Source organism: Macaca fascicularis, chromosome 7, assembly GCF_037993035.2.
Source record: "Macaca fascicularis isolate 582-1 chromosome 7, T2T-MFA8v1.1".
NCBI classification, from domain to species: Eukaryota; Metazoa; Chordata; class Mammalia; order Primates; family Cercopithecidae; genus Macaca; species Macaca fascicularis.
The window spans coordinates 68,899,934-68,916,003 of record NC_088381.1 but is presented as its reverse complement, the minus strand read 5'-3'; the positions used below and the strand labels follow the sequence as shown (position 1 = coordinate 68,916,003).

The 16,070-nt window shown below is 41.6% G+C and overlaps 1 protein-coding gene across 12 annotated transcripts in view; it reads left to right on the top strand.

The window, feature by feature from the left end:
* The window catches only part of PDE8A (phosphodiesterase 8A), a 179,701-nt gene that overhangs the window by 95,508 nt on the left and 68,123 nt on the right, over positions 1–16,070 (top strand). For all 12 annotated transcript variants that reach the window (XR_012415303.1, XR_012415302.1, XM_073996593.1 and 9 more), the window contains 3 exons: positions 4,757–4,845; positions 10,590–10,668; positions 12,275–12,412. Coding sequence is in view for 8 of the 12 variants with exons in the window: in XM_073996591.1 (XP_073852692.1) it covers positions 4,757–4,845; positions 10,590–10,668; positions 12,275–12,412 (306 nt within the window). In the remaining 4 variants the exon portion in view is untranslated. The remainder of the gene's footprint in view (positions 1–4,756; positions 4,846–10,589; positions 10,669–12,274; positions 12,413–16,070) is intronic.

The window sequence follows — 16,070 nt, the reverse complement described above, 5'->3', positions numbered from 1 at the left end:
GTAAAGAAAATGATCTGTATAGGGTAAATATATATTTACTGTAAGAAACAGTAATAATGTCTAGTTTCATGAGAGGATACAGGGAGAAAGAGACTACAGCCTTATATATCCAGTCAAGTTATTGCTTAATCTTTCTTTTGGGGATATACATAAAATTCAGAGATATATTTCCCCAAGCGGTCTGTCTGAGGAAAATAAGTCAGAAAAGGACTCTAGCCATATAAGAAATGAACTAGAACAGAAATTTGAAGAGGAGAGGAGGGAAAAGTAGTGAGCTATAAACCCTGCCATGTGCATACTCCTTCGTGGTGCCTCCTGCTTTCTCTGGCTCTCTGTCTTTCTTTATAGAGGTACCTACACTTATGCATATAACATTAGTCCCAAATGAATAAACATAGACTGGAATATATAATATTCTTTTAGAAGAAGGGATGTACCCAAAGAGGAATTTTAATAATAGCTCAGTTTTAAATTATAGACCATCTTAGTCAACCCTAGGTGTTTGCAAGGTTTGTAGGGAGGATGCAGGCATTCTTTGAGGCTTATCTAAGAGACAGAATGAGAATGAGCACATCTTTGTGGGAAATGTGCAGAGTAGAGCATCACTATGTGGGAGATACTTTATTCTGGGGGTAATTGGTATCTTGTTTACAAATAACAGTAAAGAAATCTATGTTTGCTTTTGAGATGATGAAAAAGAAGGTAACCATTGATAGAACAGGAAAGTTAAATAAAACTTCCAAAATAACAAGAGGAAATAGGGAGTTTACAGCAACTTGATCAAATTGGGAAACTGAAGAAAGAGGAAACAACAGTGTAAAATCAGTGAGAAACAAAGTGAGATAGAATATAAGCAGCCCGGGCACGATGGTTCACGCCTGTAATCCCCAACACTTTGGGAGGCCAAAGCAGGTGGATCACCTGAGGTCAGGAGTTCCAGACCAGCCTGGCCAGTATGGCAAAACCGCATCTCTGCTAAAAATACAAAAATTACCCGGGCATGGTGGCTCACACCTGTAACCCCAGCTACTCAGGAGGCTGAGGAAGGAGAATCGCTCGAACCCTGGAGGTAGAGGTTGCAGTGAGCCGAGATCGCACCACTGCACTCCAGCCTGTGCAACAGGGGCGAGACTCCATCTCAAAAAAAAAAAAAAAAAACAAATGTATATGAATAAGCTGAATTCTTCCTTTAAAAGGCTGTTAGACTGGGTTTAAAAAGTACAATTCTGTAACACTTATAAGACACTTAATGTGATAAAAGGAGCTTAAGTAAAGGAACATAGAGGTAGCAAGTAAATGCAGACAAAAAGAACACAACTATTGATACTAATGTCAGATTAGGTGGAATTTAAGATTTTAGTTTATATGTAAATACAATTTTATATAAAAAGCACACATTAGGTTATTATAGTTTGTATAGTTGTGGCTTTCTTGTGTTTCTTCTTTTTGGACAACCCCCACAACATACACACATATCAGCACCTGCCTCCATTCCCTGACCTCTAGTAATCCCTGTTAAATTGCGTGAGAACGGTTTACTTAGCCAGCAGTAAGGTGTCCCAGGTTGGAAGTCAGAAGTCCCCTATTCCTGATGGATCTTTACATCATCCCTCCCTAAGCTGCTTGCTTTTGCAACTAAGGCTGCAAAACTGGCTATTCCTTTTAACAAGAACCTTAGAAGCTTCCACTTTCTAGTGAAACTTAGGGGATAGATTTTTCCCTCTGCCTTGGGTTATTTGCTTACCTACAACCACACGAGGTCATTAAACCTTGTATTTGTTTGAGGTCTCTTTGAAAGTACACAGATGCACTGTTGGAAGTTTGTGTTTGGTGACTGCCATATTTGAAATTCTGCCCGAGAAGTGTGTCAGCACAGTTCTGTGGACCAGAAAGAGCATCCTGGTAGAAGGTCAAGTAAATCATGGTCCTTCTATTTTCTTAGTATTACAGTGTTATCATGGAGCTAACTTGAAAAGTATCTGACACACACACTCTTGCTACCCTCAAGCCTGTGCACCTTAATCAAGGAATCCTCTGAAGACTTTGACGGAATAACTTTTAGATGCACGCCCCTGTGAGCACATGTCCATGCAAAAAAGCCCAAAAGCTTTGCAGTAGTCACTTTAGAAGCACCTGACTTAGGAAATGTGGAGGGTAGTGGCAGGCTCACCATTTTGTAGATGAGGAATTCATGTGGGTGACCAGTCCTCAGAGACCACAAATGGTAACTAATCTCATCCAGAGTCTTACTTTTGTGTAACAAAAGGATGCTCAGGTTACTGAGAAGAGGTTACTAGAGGAAGGGGATTCTCCCAGTCACAGCTATAGGCAGTGGTGCCAAGGCTTGAATCTGAAAGCTGACACCATAATGATATCTCTGGTATAGGGGATGGTGGGTAGGAAGGGGCATGAGCTATTTTGTGGATTAGCCATGATTCAGGACTGAAAAGTAGATGGAGGACCTGCTAGCCTCCTCAATTGGATTTGGCCATTGAGTCAGTAGACTCACTGCTGGGTGTGCCTTAGAATCCCCTGAATAACATCCCATGGGAGTCTGTTTCAGTTGGTTTGAGGAGGGGCCTGCATGCTGCTGTTTTTTCAAATTGCAGGTAATTCTAATATGCAGCTGAGAGTTGAGAACCACTGGGAGAGACCTAGCAAAGATGGGCTCAGGTTCTAGCCATGGGTGTGATATGCTTTGGAGAAAGTGACGTTAAGTTAGCTTGGAAGACTGTAGGATTTGTAGTCCCAGCCCCTTTCATGGGAGGGGTTAAGGGAGAGGAGGCTAACTGCTGTTTAAGCAGAGGGAATAAGCTTGCTTTCTGAGGATCCCTGGACCTGGTTCTTCACCCTTCACGCCCTGTGGGATCCTTGGGACAGAAACAAAAGTTGGCAAGGGGCAGGAAAGATGAGATGTTTAGATAAAGAGAGCAATGTTTAGACATGTATGGCAAAACAGAAGTTTTGAGGGAGGGGGAAAACAGTAGGAGCAAGATGCTGAACATTTGGTCATGTTCTAGTTTTTTTTACCTTGGTTTTCTGCCTTTGGGATAAAAAAGTTTGGTGGATAGATAACATTCAGACCCAGTAAAAAGTCTGATTGCATGCATGGGAATCCATTTGTGGAATTGGATAAATACACATTCCATCCAGAGCCCCCACATCCGAAGATCTTACCTGCAGAGGAACTGAGGACTCCTGTCTATCTCAAGACCACCATTCCTTGTCTCCTGGAGTGGCACAAGCACTATGTCAAGAAATCTCTTTCCCTGTCCCTGCCCAGTCAGAAGTGGGTTCCTGTCCAGTGCTTTTGGGTGTTCCCGTGGGGTCTTGGCTGATGGAGATGTGGACAGCAGGTCTAGCATACTCCTCCCCTCTCAGTTGATGGGAGCTGGCAGGCATGTCACCTCTGTCAGACCTCTGGGTGAGAAAGGGGCTCTGTTTTGGCCTATAGGTGTAGGGTTTATCATGCTCCTGGCCAACAGGTCTTGCCTTCCCCTGTGGGGGTGACAGTAGCTGTTCTTCACATTTATGCAGCAGTTTGTACTTAAAATGCTTTCTCCCATTATCTCTTTTTATTCACACGGTGACCTTCACTGGATAGGAACAGTATTATTTTTCTTGCTTTACAGTTGAGGAAGCAGGCTCAGGAATGTTAGATGCCTCGTATACAATCATACAGCTTTTAAGGCATGAACCAAGGGCTAGATTTTTGGGTTGCTTGACACCCAGACAAGACCCTGATCACAGTTCAAACGGGACATTTGCGTTCACCATGGTAGTAGAAGGAACTCTTCAAGGGGACCCCTGTCCCAATTGGTCTGGCTGGGGCTTATGGATAGTGATCTGCAGAGGCTCTGCCTCTTAGGCATCAGCTTCCTTCTCAGCCAGGTAGAGTATTGTCCACTTATTGTGCAGGTAAAAAACAAAGAGCTCTTTAGAAACGGGAGTAATGTTCACAAATATTTTTACGTCTGAATAGAACTATGTGGCAGAACACAGTGGCTGCTAAGATGTCTTCATGGAGTATTTAATTTGATGGTGGAATGGGTCCATCTTCTCAGAACTATGTAATTCACTTTGTTGTGAGATATTTCCACTATGTAAAGGTTATACAAAATACTTAATGTCCACAGCTATAAGAGACACTGGGCAAATCCATCCATGACTTCTGCCAGTGCCTCTGCTGTGGAAGATAATCATCTTCCGGCTTCACTGAGCCGCTGTCGGAGGTTAGTTCAGGAAAATGTTGTCCATGTCAGGCTTTCCCCTGTGAAATACAGGTGCCAATAGAAATGCAAGTGTATTTTTGCTTATTGTAAGCTTACATGACTTTAAAAAGGACCAAATACTGTTCTTGAATATATTCTGAAAGCATAATATAAGTAGGAGTTTAGTTGGTAAATTTCCTCCTCTACATGTTCTAGCCTCTGCTTTATCAGTGACATGAAAACAACCAAAATGCTCTTAATGGAAGATGCTGAAAGAAAAGCATTCTTTTCTTCTCTTTTTTCTTTTTCTTTTTTAAATGCAAGGCTGCTAAATGATAGAAGGAAAAGCATTCTTACACCCTATTTTTTTAAAAGCTAATTTGGTGCCCATAAATTTTCTCTCTTACCTTCTGTTCATCATTAATGATAAAGTATTTTTTAGATTTCAGTTGCCAAGTTGAGAAGTTTGTTAAAAGAGTTATTTTTATTGGCACACATAAAGAAGCACCTTTGTTTATCCACAAAATTCCTCTTTCTGTTTGTAGAGGTATGTGGAAAACCCCAACATCATGGCCTGCTACAATGAACTGCTCCAGCTGGAGTTTGGAGAGGTGCGATCACAACTGAAACTCAGGTAATTCTACCACTTCGGGAAAACCCTCCAGGCCACACAGGGCAGCATGGCAAGTGAGAACTTTGGTTGTGGGGATTACTTTTGAGCCATAAGTGGCCTCTTGCAAATATGGGATTGGAGAGAATGGAGTGGCAGCTCCCCTCATACAGACTTTCTGGAGTCTGCCTGGATGTCTAATAAACGGTCATTTTAGTGATTAGAGACTCACATTTAAAGATGGAGCCCCCAAATAATAGTAAGTTTAAAAAGCAGAATATAAACTGCATATGCTGGATTATCTGTTTTGTTTTCTAGAGAAAAAAATGGTTTTAATACACACACCCCCAATCTATTCACATTAGTTATCTCTGGTAGGTGACATTTTTTTCTTCTCTGCAATAGGTGTTTTATCTGCTCTTAATAAACAGGGTTTTAAAAAAATATTTTTTAAGTGAAATGAGTAGAGGCCTCATTCTTTGTAGAGTAAGAAAAGCAGAAAAATTAATATAATTTTATCAGCTTGACAAAAGAAAAATAAAGTCGGCAGCTTCCTATCATTTTAGGTTTCTTCCTTGGATGTTCAACTATTCTTTAACATTTCCTTTACTAGAGATCAAAGAGAGAACTGGATCATTTCATTTGTATGTGCCCAAGACAGTCAAAGGGGATCAGAATGGGAGTACCAAGATTAATAAGGACCAGTACAGGGTTCCACGTGTAGGGAAGATAGGTACTTTATAGACAAAACTAAATGAATGATTAGTGGGCAGAGTGTGAGTTAGCAAAGAAGTGCTGCTGAGCAGAGGTGTTTGAAGGCTGGTGTGGTATACAAAAGAGATTTTTTATGCTGCTAGATTTTGCAAGGAAACTTAAGGTAGATGGTTGCCCTTGGGCCTGCTTTTTTCCCACTCCTGGGTCATGTCACCCTGGCTGCAGCACTCCCACAGTGAATTAGGCTACTACCCTCTCTCAGAGGAGGGCAGAATTTTGGAGCAGTAGGTGAAGCTGGAGCTTATGTTATCCAATCAAGAATCAGAAACTGAGACCCAAGGAAGTTAACTGACTCACACCCAAGATCTTGTAAGCAGCAAATGGCAAAAATAGTCCTTTAGACTGAAATCCGCATTTTCGAAACTGCATTCATTCTTTCTCCCATCTCTAAATCTGACTGTAACCTCAAACCTTTTCCTCCTGTATACCTTAGCTGTCATCTACCTTGTGGTCCTAAACTAAAAACCCCTGTCTCTTCTACATACATCCCTAAATCCAGTCACTCACCAAGTCTAATTGATCTTACTAATTTTTGGAATCTGTCCACTTAATCTTCATCTCTACTGCTACTCTTAGTCCAGGTCCCTTTCTTTTTACCCGGATTATTGAAAGCACCAATTAGTCTCCCTATATCTAGTCTTGATTCCTTCTTCATTCTCCACACAGACGTAACACATAATTCCATTTGTGTTCTGTTCTGTGACACCCCAGATAGGCACCCACTGCCTTCAAGATGAAGTCCAGACTCCAAAATGTAGCCTACAAGGGTCTCCATGGTCTGTACACTGCTTACCTCTCTGTCCTCATCTCCCATCATGCCCTGCTTTGTTCTCTGTGCTCCCGCTGGCAGCCAAATTATGATGTCCATTATACAGGGAGATATAAAAATATAAAGGGAAAGGAAATGTGAGACTAGAGAATTGGGAGAAATAGTCTTGTTCTGTCAGATACTAAAATGCACTAAAATGCTGTAACAAGTAAGGGTGTCACTGCTAGATTGGTAAACTAGAATATAAAAACCAGAAACAGGCTTGGTGTGGTGGCTCACACCTGTAATCCCACCACTTTGGAGGGCTGAGGCGGGCAGATCACAAGGTCAGGAGTTCGAGACCAGCCTGGCCAACATGGTGAAACCCTGTCTCTACTAAAAATACTAAAATTAGCCGCGTGTGGTGGTGGGTACCTGTAATCCCAGCTACTCAGGAGGCTGAGGCAGAAGAATCACTTGCACCTGGGAGGCAGAGGTTGCAGTGAGCTGAGATGGTGCCATTGCACTCCAGCCTGGGTGACAAGAGCAAGACTCCATCTCAAAAAAAAGCAAAAACAAAAACAGACTTGGATATATTTAAGAATTTAGTATATGAGTGGCCAGGCACGGTGGCCCCCTGCACTTTGTGAGACTGAGGCGGGTGGATCTCCGGAGGTCAGGAGTTCGAGACCAGCCTGGCCAACATGATGAAGCCCCGTCTCTACTAAAAAAATACAAAAAATTAGCTGGGCTTGGTGGTGCATGCCTGTAATCCCAGCTACTCGGAAGGCTGAGACAGGAGAATCACTTGAACCTAGGAGGCGGAGGTTGCAGTGAGCTGAGATTGAGCCACTGCACTCCAGTCTGGGCAACAAGAGCAAAACTTGGTCTCAAAAAGGGGGAAAAAAAAAAGAATTTAGTATATGACTACATGGCATTTTAAATCAACACGGGAAAGGGTGGACTTTTCAGTGATTAGAATTGTGATAGTTGGTTAATTAGTTGGAAAGAAAATTAAGCTATGTTCCAATCTCACATCCTACCCCCAAAATGAACTCCAATGAATTAAAAACCTAAATGTGAAAAAGTAGGGCTACATAAGTACTAAAAAATAAAAGTGGACATACGTAATTGGATGACAAAGTCATTATAAACTAACATCTATAAAAGCCACATTTTATTAAGGAATATAATCAGATTAGACAACATAAAAATGTTAAGCTTGTCTGTAGTTAAAATAAACCTTAAATAGTGTTTAAAATTTAGACAAATTACAAACTGGGAAAAATGTGTTTGTAACATATAGGACAGACATTAGGTTAATGTCCTAATACATGAAGAGCTTTGATTAATCAATTTTAAAATGATCAATTGAAAATTAGAAAAATATTAAAAGACATGTTCTCAAGCGATTCACAAGAGATATTAATGGCCAATGAATGTGAAAAGATGTTCAACCTCACTAATAAAGACTTGCAAATGATTTAACATTTTTTATTTACCATATCTGCAAAAGTTAAACAAGTATGATAATACCCGGTAGGGTTTCTCACAGATCCATCTCCTCCAAGCTTGTTATATTGGAGGTGAGAACTTATTTCTTACTGTTTTTTGCTTATTTTATTTTTTGATTTTTTGAGTCAGAGCTTAACAGAGTCTCACTCTGTTGCCCAGGCTGGAGTGCAGTGGCGCGATCTCTGCTCACTGCAACCTTCACCTCCCAGGTTCAAGTGATTCTCCTGCCTCAGCCTCCCAAGTAGCTGGGATTACAGAGGTACGTGCCACCAGGCCTGGCTAATTTTTTGTTGTTGTTGTGTTTTTTAGTAGATGTGGGGTTTCACCATGTTGGTCAGGCTGGTCTCAAACTCTGACCTCAAGCGATCCATCCTCCTCAACTTCCCAAAGTGCTGGGATTACAGGCATGAGCTACCAGGCCCAGCGTGTTTTTTGCTTTTTTAAAAAAATAATAACTTCATTGAGCTATAATTTACATATTATCTCCTGGTTTTTTTTTTTACACGCTAAAAATGAGCTGATTTTTATTGGCTAAGCTATTGTCTTTAGTGAGACAGTTTAGTAATACCAGGAATAATGTAAAGGCATTGTTTTATTTATTTACTTATTTAGAGTCAGGGTCTCATTCTGTTGCCCGGGCTGGAGTACAGTTGTGTGATCACTGCTCACTGCAGCCTTGACCTCTTGGGCTCAAGCAGTCCTCCCACCTCAGCTTCTCAAGTAGCTAGGACTACAGATGTGCACCACCAGCCCAGCTAATTTTTTATTTTTTATAAAGACAGGGTTTTGCCATGTTGCCCAGCTGGTCTTGAACTCGTGGACTCAAGTGGTCTGCCTACTTCTGCCACCCAAAGTGCTGGCATTACAGGCATGAGCCACCGTGCCTGGCCAGCATTGTTATTTTTAGTAGTATCTCTGCACTTTATAAGCAGGCAGTTGTTTTCTTTTTTTTCATCTTCTAAGGCCAGAGAATCTTAAAATCATTCTTTGGGAGATTCCTTATACAAGGAAAAAACCTGGAAGCAACCTAAATGTCTAGTCATAGGGGATTTATTGAATAAATCATAATATAATCTTAGAATATTGTATAGTTATTTAGAGTGATAAAGAATTACAATTATTGATATGGAAAGATTAATGTATAGTGTGCCAGTGAGAAAAGCAGATTATAAAACTGTAGAGTATGATCTTGTTTTCGTATACATATTACATATACATTTGTATAAGTTAATGCCTAGAACATTTTTCAATGCTTATTGAAAATAATTAGATTTTTTTCTATAAAATAGAATATTGAGATGTCTGGGTATTGGGATTTCAGGTTATTTGATCTTATTATTTTTAAACAGCTTTATTGAGGTATATTCAAAGGATTTTAGTGTATTCATAGAGTTGTGCTTTAGTCACCACAATTTTAGAACATTTTTATTATCCCCAGCCCAGGCTGGAGTGCAATGGTGCAATCTCGGCTCACTGCAACCTCTGCCTCCTGGGATCAAGCAATTCTCCTGCCTCAGCTTCCCAAAGTAGCTGGGATTACAGGCACCTGCCACCACGCCCCGCTAATTTTTTTTTGTATTTTTAGTAGACACGGGGTTTCACCATGTTGGCCAGGCTGGTCTTGAACTGCTGACCTCAGGTGATCCACCCGCGTCAGCCTTCCAAAGTGTTGGGATTATAGACATGAGCCACCGCCCCCGGCCTAATCTACTTTCTATCTCTGCAGATTTGCCTATTCTGGACATTTCATACATTGTGTGATCCTTGTGACTGGCTTACGGTTTTCAAGGTTCATTCATGTTATGGCATATATCAAGACTTCATGTCCTTTTATGTCTGCATAATATTCCATTGTATGGATAATACCACATTTTGTTTATCCATTCATCAATTGGTGGACATTTGGGTTTTTTCCACTTTTTGATTTTTCTGAGTAATGCTGCTATGAACATTTGTGTATAAGTTTTTGTGTGGACCTAATGGGGCTGTTTTCCAACACGGGGCTGCACTTTTTTACATTCCCACCAGCAGTGTAGGAGGGTTCCTCACTAATACATGTTGTCGACTGTCTTTTTTATTATTCAAGTGGCTGTGGTATAGTGTTCCACTTATTTTTGTTAATGTTTATTTTCTAATTTTTTTCAACAAACATTGTTACTTATATAATTTTAAAAATGTTTTCAAACACGAAGGATGTGATAAAATGCTCACAGAAGACGGCTAAGTGAAGAAAGCAGGAAGCAAAGCTAGTCATTCCAGATGCCCTCAATTTTGTGAAAATAATTTGTTTAAAATAATAGGTACAAATGATTGACTGCCTTCTCTTTGCCAGACTCTGTGCAGTATTCTTGACTCTATTCTCTTGTTTAGTCTTCATGAGGACTCTAAGATGGTAAGAGGGGAGGCTTGATGGGGTTCAGTCACTTGCCCAGGGTCCCACAGCTGCTGAAGAGCTGGATTTGACCCCGGTGTGTGGCCACCCTGGCCCACTGGCCCAATGTGTCTTTCCTTCACATTGGAAGGAAAGATACCACAGTGTGTACATAGTGATGATCCCAATGGAGGGGCTTGCAGGAGGATGTTTATTTCTTCTTTATGTTTTAAAATATTTTCTCCCTTCCTTATAAATCAGACAAAAAATACATTTAAATAAGTTAATGTAATAACCCAAGATTTTATTAGATTTTGTAGTATTTACATTAATCATTCCTTTTTTTGTTTACTCATAAAGGGCTTGTAACTCTGTATTCACTGCATTAGAAAACAGTGAAGATGCAATTGAAATTACAAGTGAAGACCGTGTTATACAGGTTTGTTATTTTGGAAATCTGTCTTTCTGGATTCTTGTTTTGTTAGTTCCAGTTTTTAGGATTGAACCTCTCCAATATGATTTTTTTTTTCTTTTTGAAGTTCAGGAGACCAGTTTTTCCTTCGAGGATTATCAGAACAAAATCAATAAAATATGTAATTTAAAATAAGCTCCCTGTAGATTAGAAAACATACTAACAATTAAGGTCTTAGAAAATGCCTGTAGAAATGCCACATTTGCATTCATTATTTCCACTAGTTTGTTTGACAAGGAGAGACTGAAAAGGGTGATTGCTGGCGGCTTGGGGGTAGTCCTGTTGTAGGAGGGGGAATGCTCTGACCATAAGGTCTGCGAGTCTTTCACTTTTCTCACTGTTTTTGAAAATAATTTGCACTTACAGAAATATACTAGAAACAACTAAAAGTTTCAGAAATAACATACCTAGTAAGTACTGAATAAATTACACATTATTAGCAAAGTGAGTTTATATGACTTAAAGCAACATAGCTTAAATGCTTGCGGATAACAGCAAAAAAGGGAGTTGCACCAGAAAAAACATCCTTTTGTCTGAGAATTAGCTCCACTTTGATTTCACTTCTGGGCTCTCCAGTACTTTCACTGTAATGTGACTTGTGACTTCCTTGTTGAAGAGTTGATGGTGTTGACTTTGAGTTGGTGCCCTGAGAGGCAGCGTGAGCCAGTGTTTGAGGGCACAGGCTTTGGTGTCAGATGGGCCTGGGCTCCATCCTGCTTCAGCTGAACAACTTTGGGCAAGTTGCTTAATCCAGCTGAATCTGCTTTCTCGTCTGTGGAAATGGAAATGGAAGCAATATTAGTAAGAACAACAGCCTGCCTTTTGTAAGGATGTCATGAGGACTAAATGAGTTAATGTATGTGAAGCGTTTACTATAGTGCCCAGTGAGGAAAACAGACCCTGACAGATAGTATCCAATTATTGTTTTATCATCATCATCATTAGCACGTGTACAGTTTTCCCATACATTTTCTGCTTATCTTACAGTCATATTTGAAACTTAACCATAAAGCCTTACATTTGTATTTACTTCCTAGTTCATAGCCTGCTTTCCATACACATCATTTCTTTGAACCATATGAAAGAGACAAGAGAAATGTTTCATTCCCATATCCAGATAAGAGTCTCGGAGGGATTAAGTGACTTGCTGAGGTCAATGTTTGGAGGGGGAGGAGAGCCTGAGTGTTTTGCACTCTACCGGGTGCTTTATTCCATCATGCCCCCACCCCCACCCCCCATCTAAATGGCTCTGTTGTAGCAGCTCCTGGTTTGGCCCTGTACACATCCCTTCCTCTGCCCCTGTTGAAGTGGGAGGGGGCCTGCTGCCCTCCTGGAGCCTCAGGAGAACATAGCAGAAAGCCCAGCTGGGTGTCACCCAAGCAGAAGCTCATCTGGGCTCCAGAATTCTTCATGGGTTATGTGCTTATGGCTTCAGAACTGCCACGGTGAGGTCCAGGCTCCTGAGCTTTTTCTGGGGAAAAACGTGAAGGGCTTAGGTTGAAAACCTTTGAATGTCCTCTTTTTCAAAATGACTTTTAATTCACTTTGTGTTTTTTCTTTTGTCTCCCTTCAGTATGCAAATCCTGCATTTGAAACAACAATGGGCTATCAGTCAGGTGAATTAATAGGGAAGGAGTTAGGAGAAGTGCCTATAAATGAAAAAAAGGCTGACTTGCTCGATACTATAAATTCATGCATCAGGATAGGCAAGGTAAGTAAGAGGTCAGTACCTTTTTTAACTTTCACAACAGAGAGAGAAGGAAGACTTAGTGTTCACTGAGTACTACCAGGTAATCTCAGTCTTACTCCTCCCCACAGTCCAGGGAAGTATAGGGAGTGTTATCCCTGTTATATCCATTTTGCAGGTGAGGAAACTGGGGTCAAGAAAATATATAATATGATTAGCCAATAAGGAAAGTAACTTGAATTGGAACTTAGCAACCATTGTTGTTATCTTTATAGTAGGTGAATAACTTGATCTTTCTAATAACTGGTCTTCTTAGTTGTAGATGTTGGCAAATGGTTCTGGGTAAAGAATTGCTAGTAAGGCAACACATTCTCAGAAGACATCTGAGCCCAAGATTTCTCCAATCCTTGTTAATTCATTGAGCATTTTAAAAATGCCTTCTGTTAGCCAGACACTGTGCTAGATTCCGGTATGGAAAGAAGAGCAAAACAAAAATTCCTGCCTTAGAGAGCTCATATTCAAGGGTTGGAAACAAACAAATAAAAGTAACCATTATTCAATAATGTAAGATGTCACATAATCATGATGCTGAAGGAACAGGCAGAAGAAAGGCAGGCTCAGTCTGAAAGGTTGTTTCTCTGAACCGCAGCCTCTGATAGTGCCTCATTGTGACAGATTTTAAAATATGATGAGAAGGAAAACACTACTGCTTTTCACAATCATTTGTGGGCCTTTCTGCTGGACTTTTTTTTTTTTTTTTGGAAGTTGGGTAGAGACTATTAATCTGATTATTTCAAACATTTGAAAAATTGGTGACTTGTGCTGCCTGTTCTGTGGAGGCACGGATGGAAGTGATACTCTCCCCCCTATGGCATTTGGCTAGTGCCTATCTTGTAGCACAAAACAGCAGCTTACCACAGGGGCAGGGTGCTGTGCAAAGCTTATACTCCACTCATCTTGGACCCCATGAAGACACCATGAATTGGCATGTTTCTCTTTGCCTTCCCTATGTCTCTGAGCACACAACATTGCCTTGAAGTGAGAACAAGGAAAGAATAGACCGGCTGCAGGGGCCCAGTGAAGCCCTGCTAGGGGAATGAAAAAGTAGGCATACTCTTATTTTGCCTTCAACTTTTCTGTCAAGGATTTTGTTTTGTTTTGTTTTGTTTCGGTTTTTTTTACTAGAGGAAGTGGAAGGTCCTCTAGAAAGAGAGGTATGAAAGCTAAGATGGATGAAGAGACCCTCAGGTGCTCAGGTGCGCCATGTAGGTGAGGGCAAGTATTCCTTTCCATGGTTGAGAAGAGCATACTTAGAAGGAGGCCACAGAGCAGCAGTCATCCGAGACCACAGCAGCCATGGTGGGGGCGTTACCATGGCCACCTCAATCCTGGCATTTAGGTTCTTTGCTACTGCTGGATAAGCCAGTGGTTTTGTTGTGAGGTTCAACTGGGTATGAACCAGGATGGGCCTTGTACACCTTGATGTGGCAGAACTTCCACTGAGACATTCCATGTCCTCCTCACTGAGGGGGCAAGTAGAGGTAAGGAAGGGATGCGCTCTTAAGTGCTGGGCTCCATCCAGTTCTGTGTGAACTGTGTCTCACCTCTGCTGCGGTTGTGCTGTTGGGCACCAGGTAACAAAAGGCCTCAAACTTGAATAGCAAGAGACCTGCTCTCTAAAATTACACTTATTGTGAGCAAAGAATAGGAAACATCATCAAATTATTGACCCCTATACTGCTTTCCTTTTTTTTTTTTCTTGAGACAGGGTCTCATTCTGTCACCCAAGCTAGAATGCAGAGGTGCAACAGCCTTGACCTCCTGGGCTCAAGCAGTCCTCCCGCCTCAGCCTCCTGAGTTGCTGGGACCACAGGCACATGCCATCATGTCCAATTTTTTAATTATTTGTAGAGACGGGGTCTCCCTATGTTGTCCAGGTTGGTCTCGAACTCCTGGGCTCAAGTAGTCCTCCGATATCGGCCTCCCAAAGTGTTGAGATTACAGGCGTGAGCCACTGCAGCTGGCCTATATTGCTTTATTTGTAAAAAGAGCCTGGGTATTTGTTTTGTGTTTCCTAGTTTTTGGGGAGCATGGAAAAGTGACCTTTGTCCTTTGTCAGCAACCTGCCGGTTTATGGGCAACATGGCAGCAGGGCAGGCTGCTGAGCTGGCCTGTGTTTTGAGGTGAAAGAATCCATAATTCCATCTTCAGGGAGCAGGGCTTGTTGAAGGGTCAGCAGGCCTTATGGAACAGTGGCATGTGATCAGGAAGGGGAATTCAGGCATCTGCTGGGGACCAACATTGCAGAATGGAGACTCAGGAAATGGCCAAATGGCCAGGAGTTGGGGCCTTAGAGTGTCAGATACTAGGTGTTGGATATTGAAGTTGGACCTTCTTAGGGCAGAAGAGAAATTTTGATGATGTTCAAGCAGGGAATATTATAAATGTTTTCCATCTCCACAAACCCCTGCTGCCCATTCTTGTCAGTGGCTCCTCTTTTGGGTAAAAATAACAGGTATGTTGATTTCCAGCCCCTTGCACTCATGTGTCTTTGCATCCTGTATGTATATCCACCTGACTCTTCTTTTTTCTTCCCCAAGACTTGTCTATCAGGGCTCTAGAACCCATAGTCTCCCATCTTCTCAGATACCTAAACTTCACATTGTCTCTTCTCTTTTAGAAATCTTTTTTTTTTTTTTTTCTTGAGACAGGGTCTTGCTCCGTCACTCAGGCTGGAGTGCAGTGGCACGATCTTGGCTCACTGCAGTCTTGATCTCCCAGGCTCAAGTGATTCACCCACTTCAGCCTCCCAAGTAGCTGGGACCACAAGTGTGTACCATCACACCTGGCTAATTTTTTTTAACATATTTTGTAGAAATGAGGTCTCACTGTGTTGCCCAAGCTGGTCTCAAATTCCTAGGCTCAAGCAGTCCTCCTCCCTCAGCTTCCCGAAGTGCTGGGATTACAGGCGTGAGCCACCATGCATGGCCTCTTAGAAATCTTGATTTTTTTTTCCCTCCCTCAGAAACTGTGTTATTCTTCTTCTGCCATTTAATGGGTGCCAAATAAATGGTGGCTACTGAGATGCCTATGATGATGATGTGCAGCTGCAGAACTCTTTAGCATTTCAAAACTTTGACCTTTATTAGCTCCTGTGCCTTTGCTTTCCTCTCTCACGGGCTCCCATTTTCCTATTCTTCTTCCTCCTGTTTCCTCCCAGATTTACCAGAACTCTGGCCTTTGCCCACTATTGTTGTCCCTCAGAATGCTTCTTTGTTGTTGAAGTATCTTTTCTGCTCTGTAGAAATCTCACACTTCTCTGGTTTTAGTGTCAGCCTCTTTTCCAAGGTCTGGTTCAGCATCCTGCTATCATCTTAATTGTCTAGCAATGGTTTTCTCTCATCTCCCATAAGCAAAAAACCCAATCTCTCTTCCAACTCCTGCTGTCTCTGCTCATGGACCAACCTCACAGTTGCTTTGACTTAGATTCCTGAAATGGTTTTGATCCCTTCCTGCCTGTTGGTCCCCTCCATCAAATCCGTGAGCATTGATGGCTATTAAACCCCTGCTTTGAGGGTCCACTCCCTGGGCCTTACCTTCTTCAGGGCCTTCTTCTCACACTGTGGAGTTACAGCGTGTAACTCTGTCTCCTTGTCCAGGATCCTCCATCTCCACTCAGTTC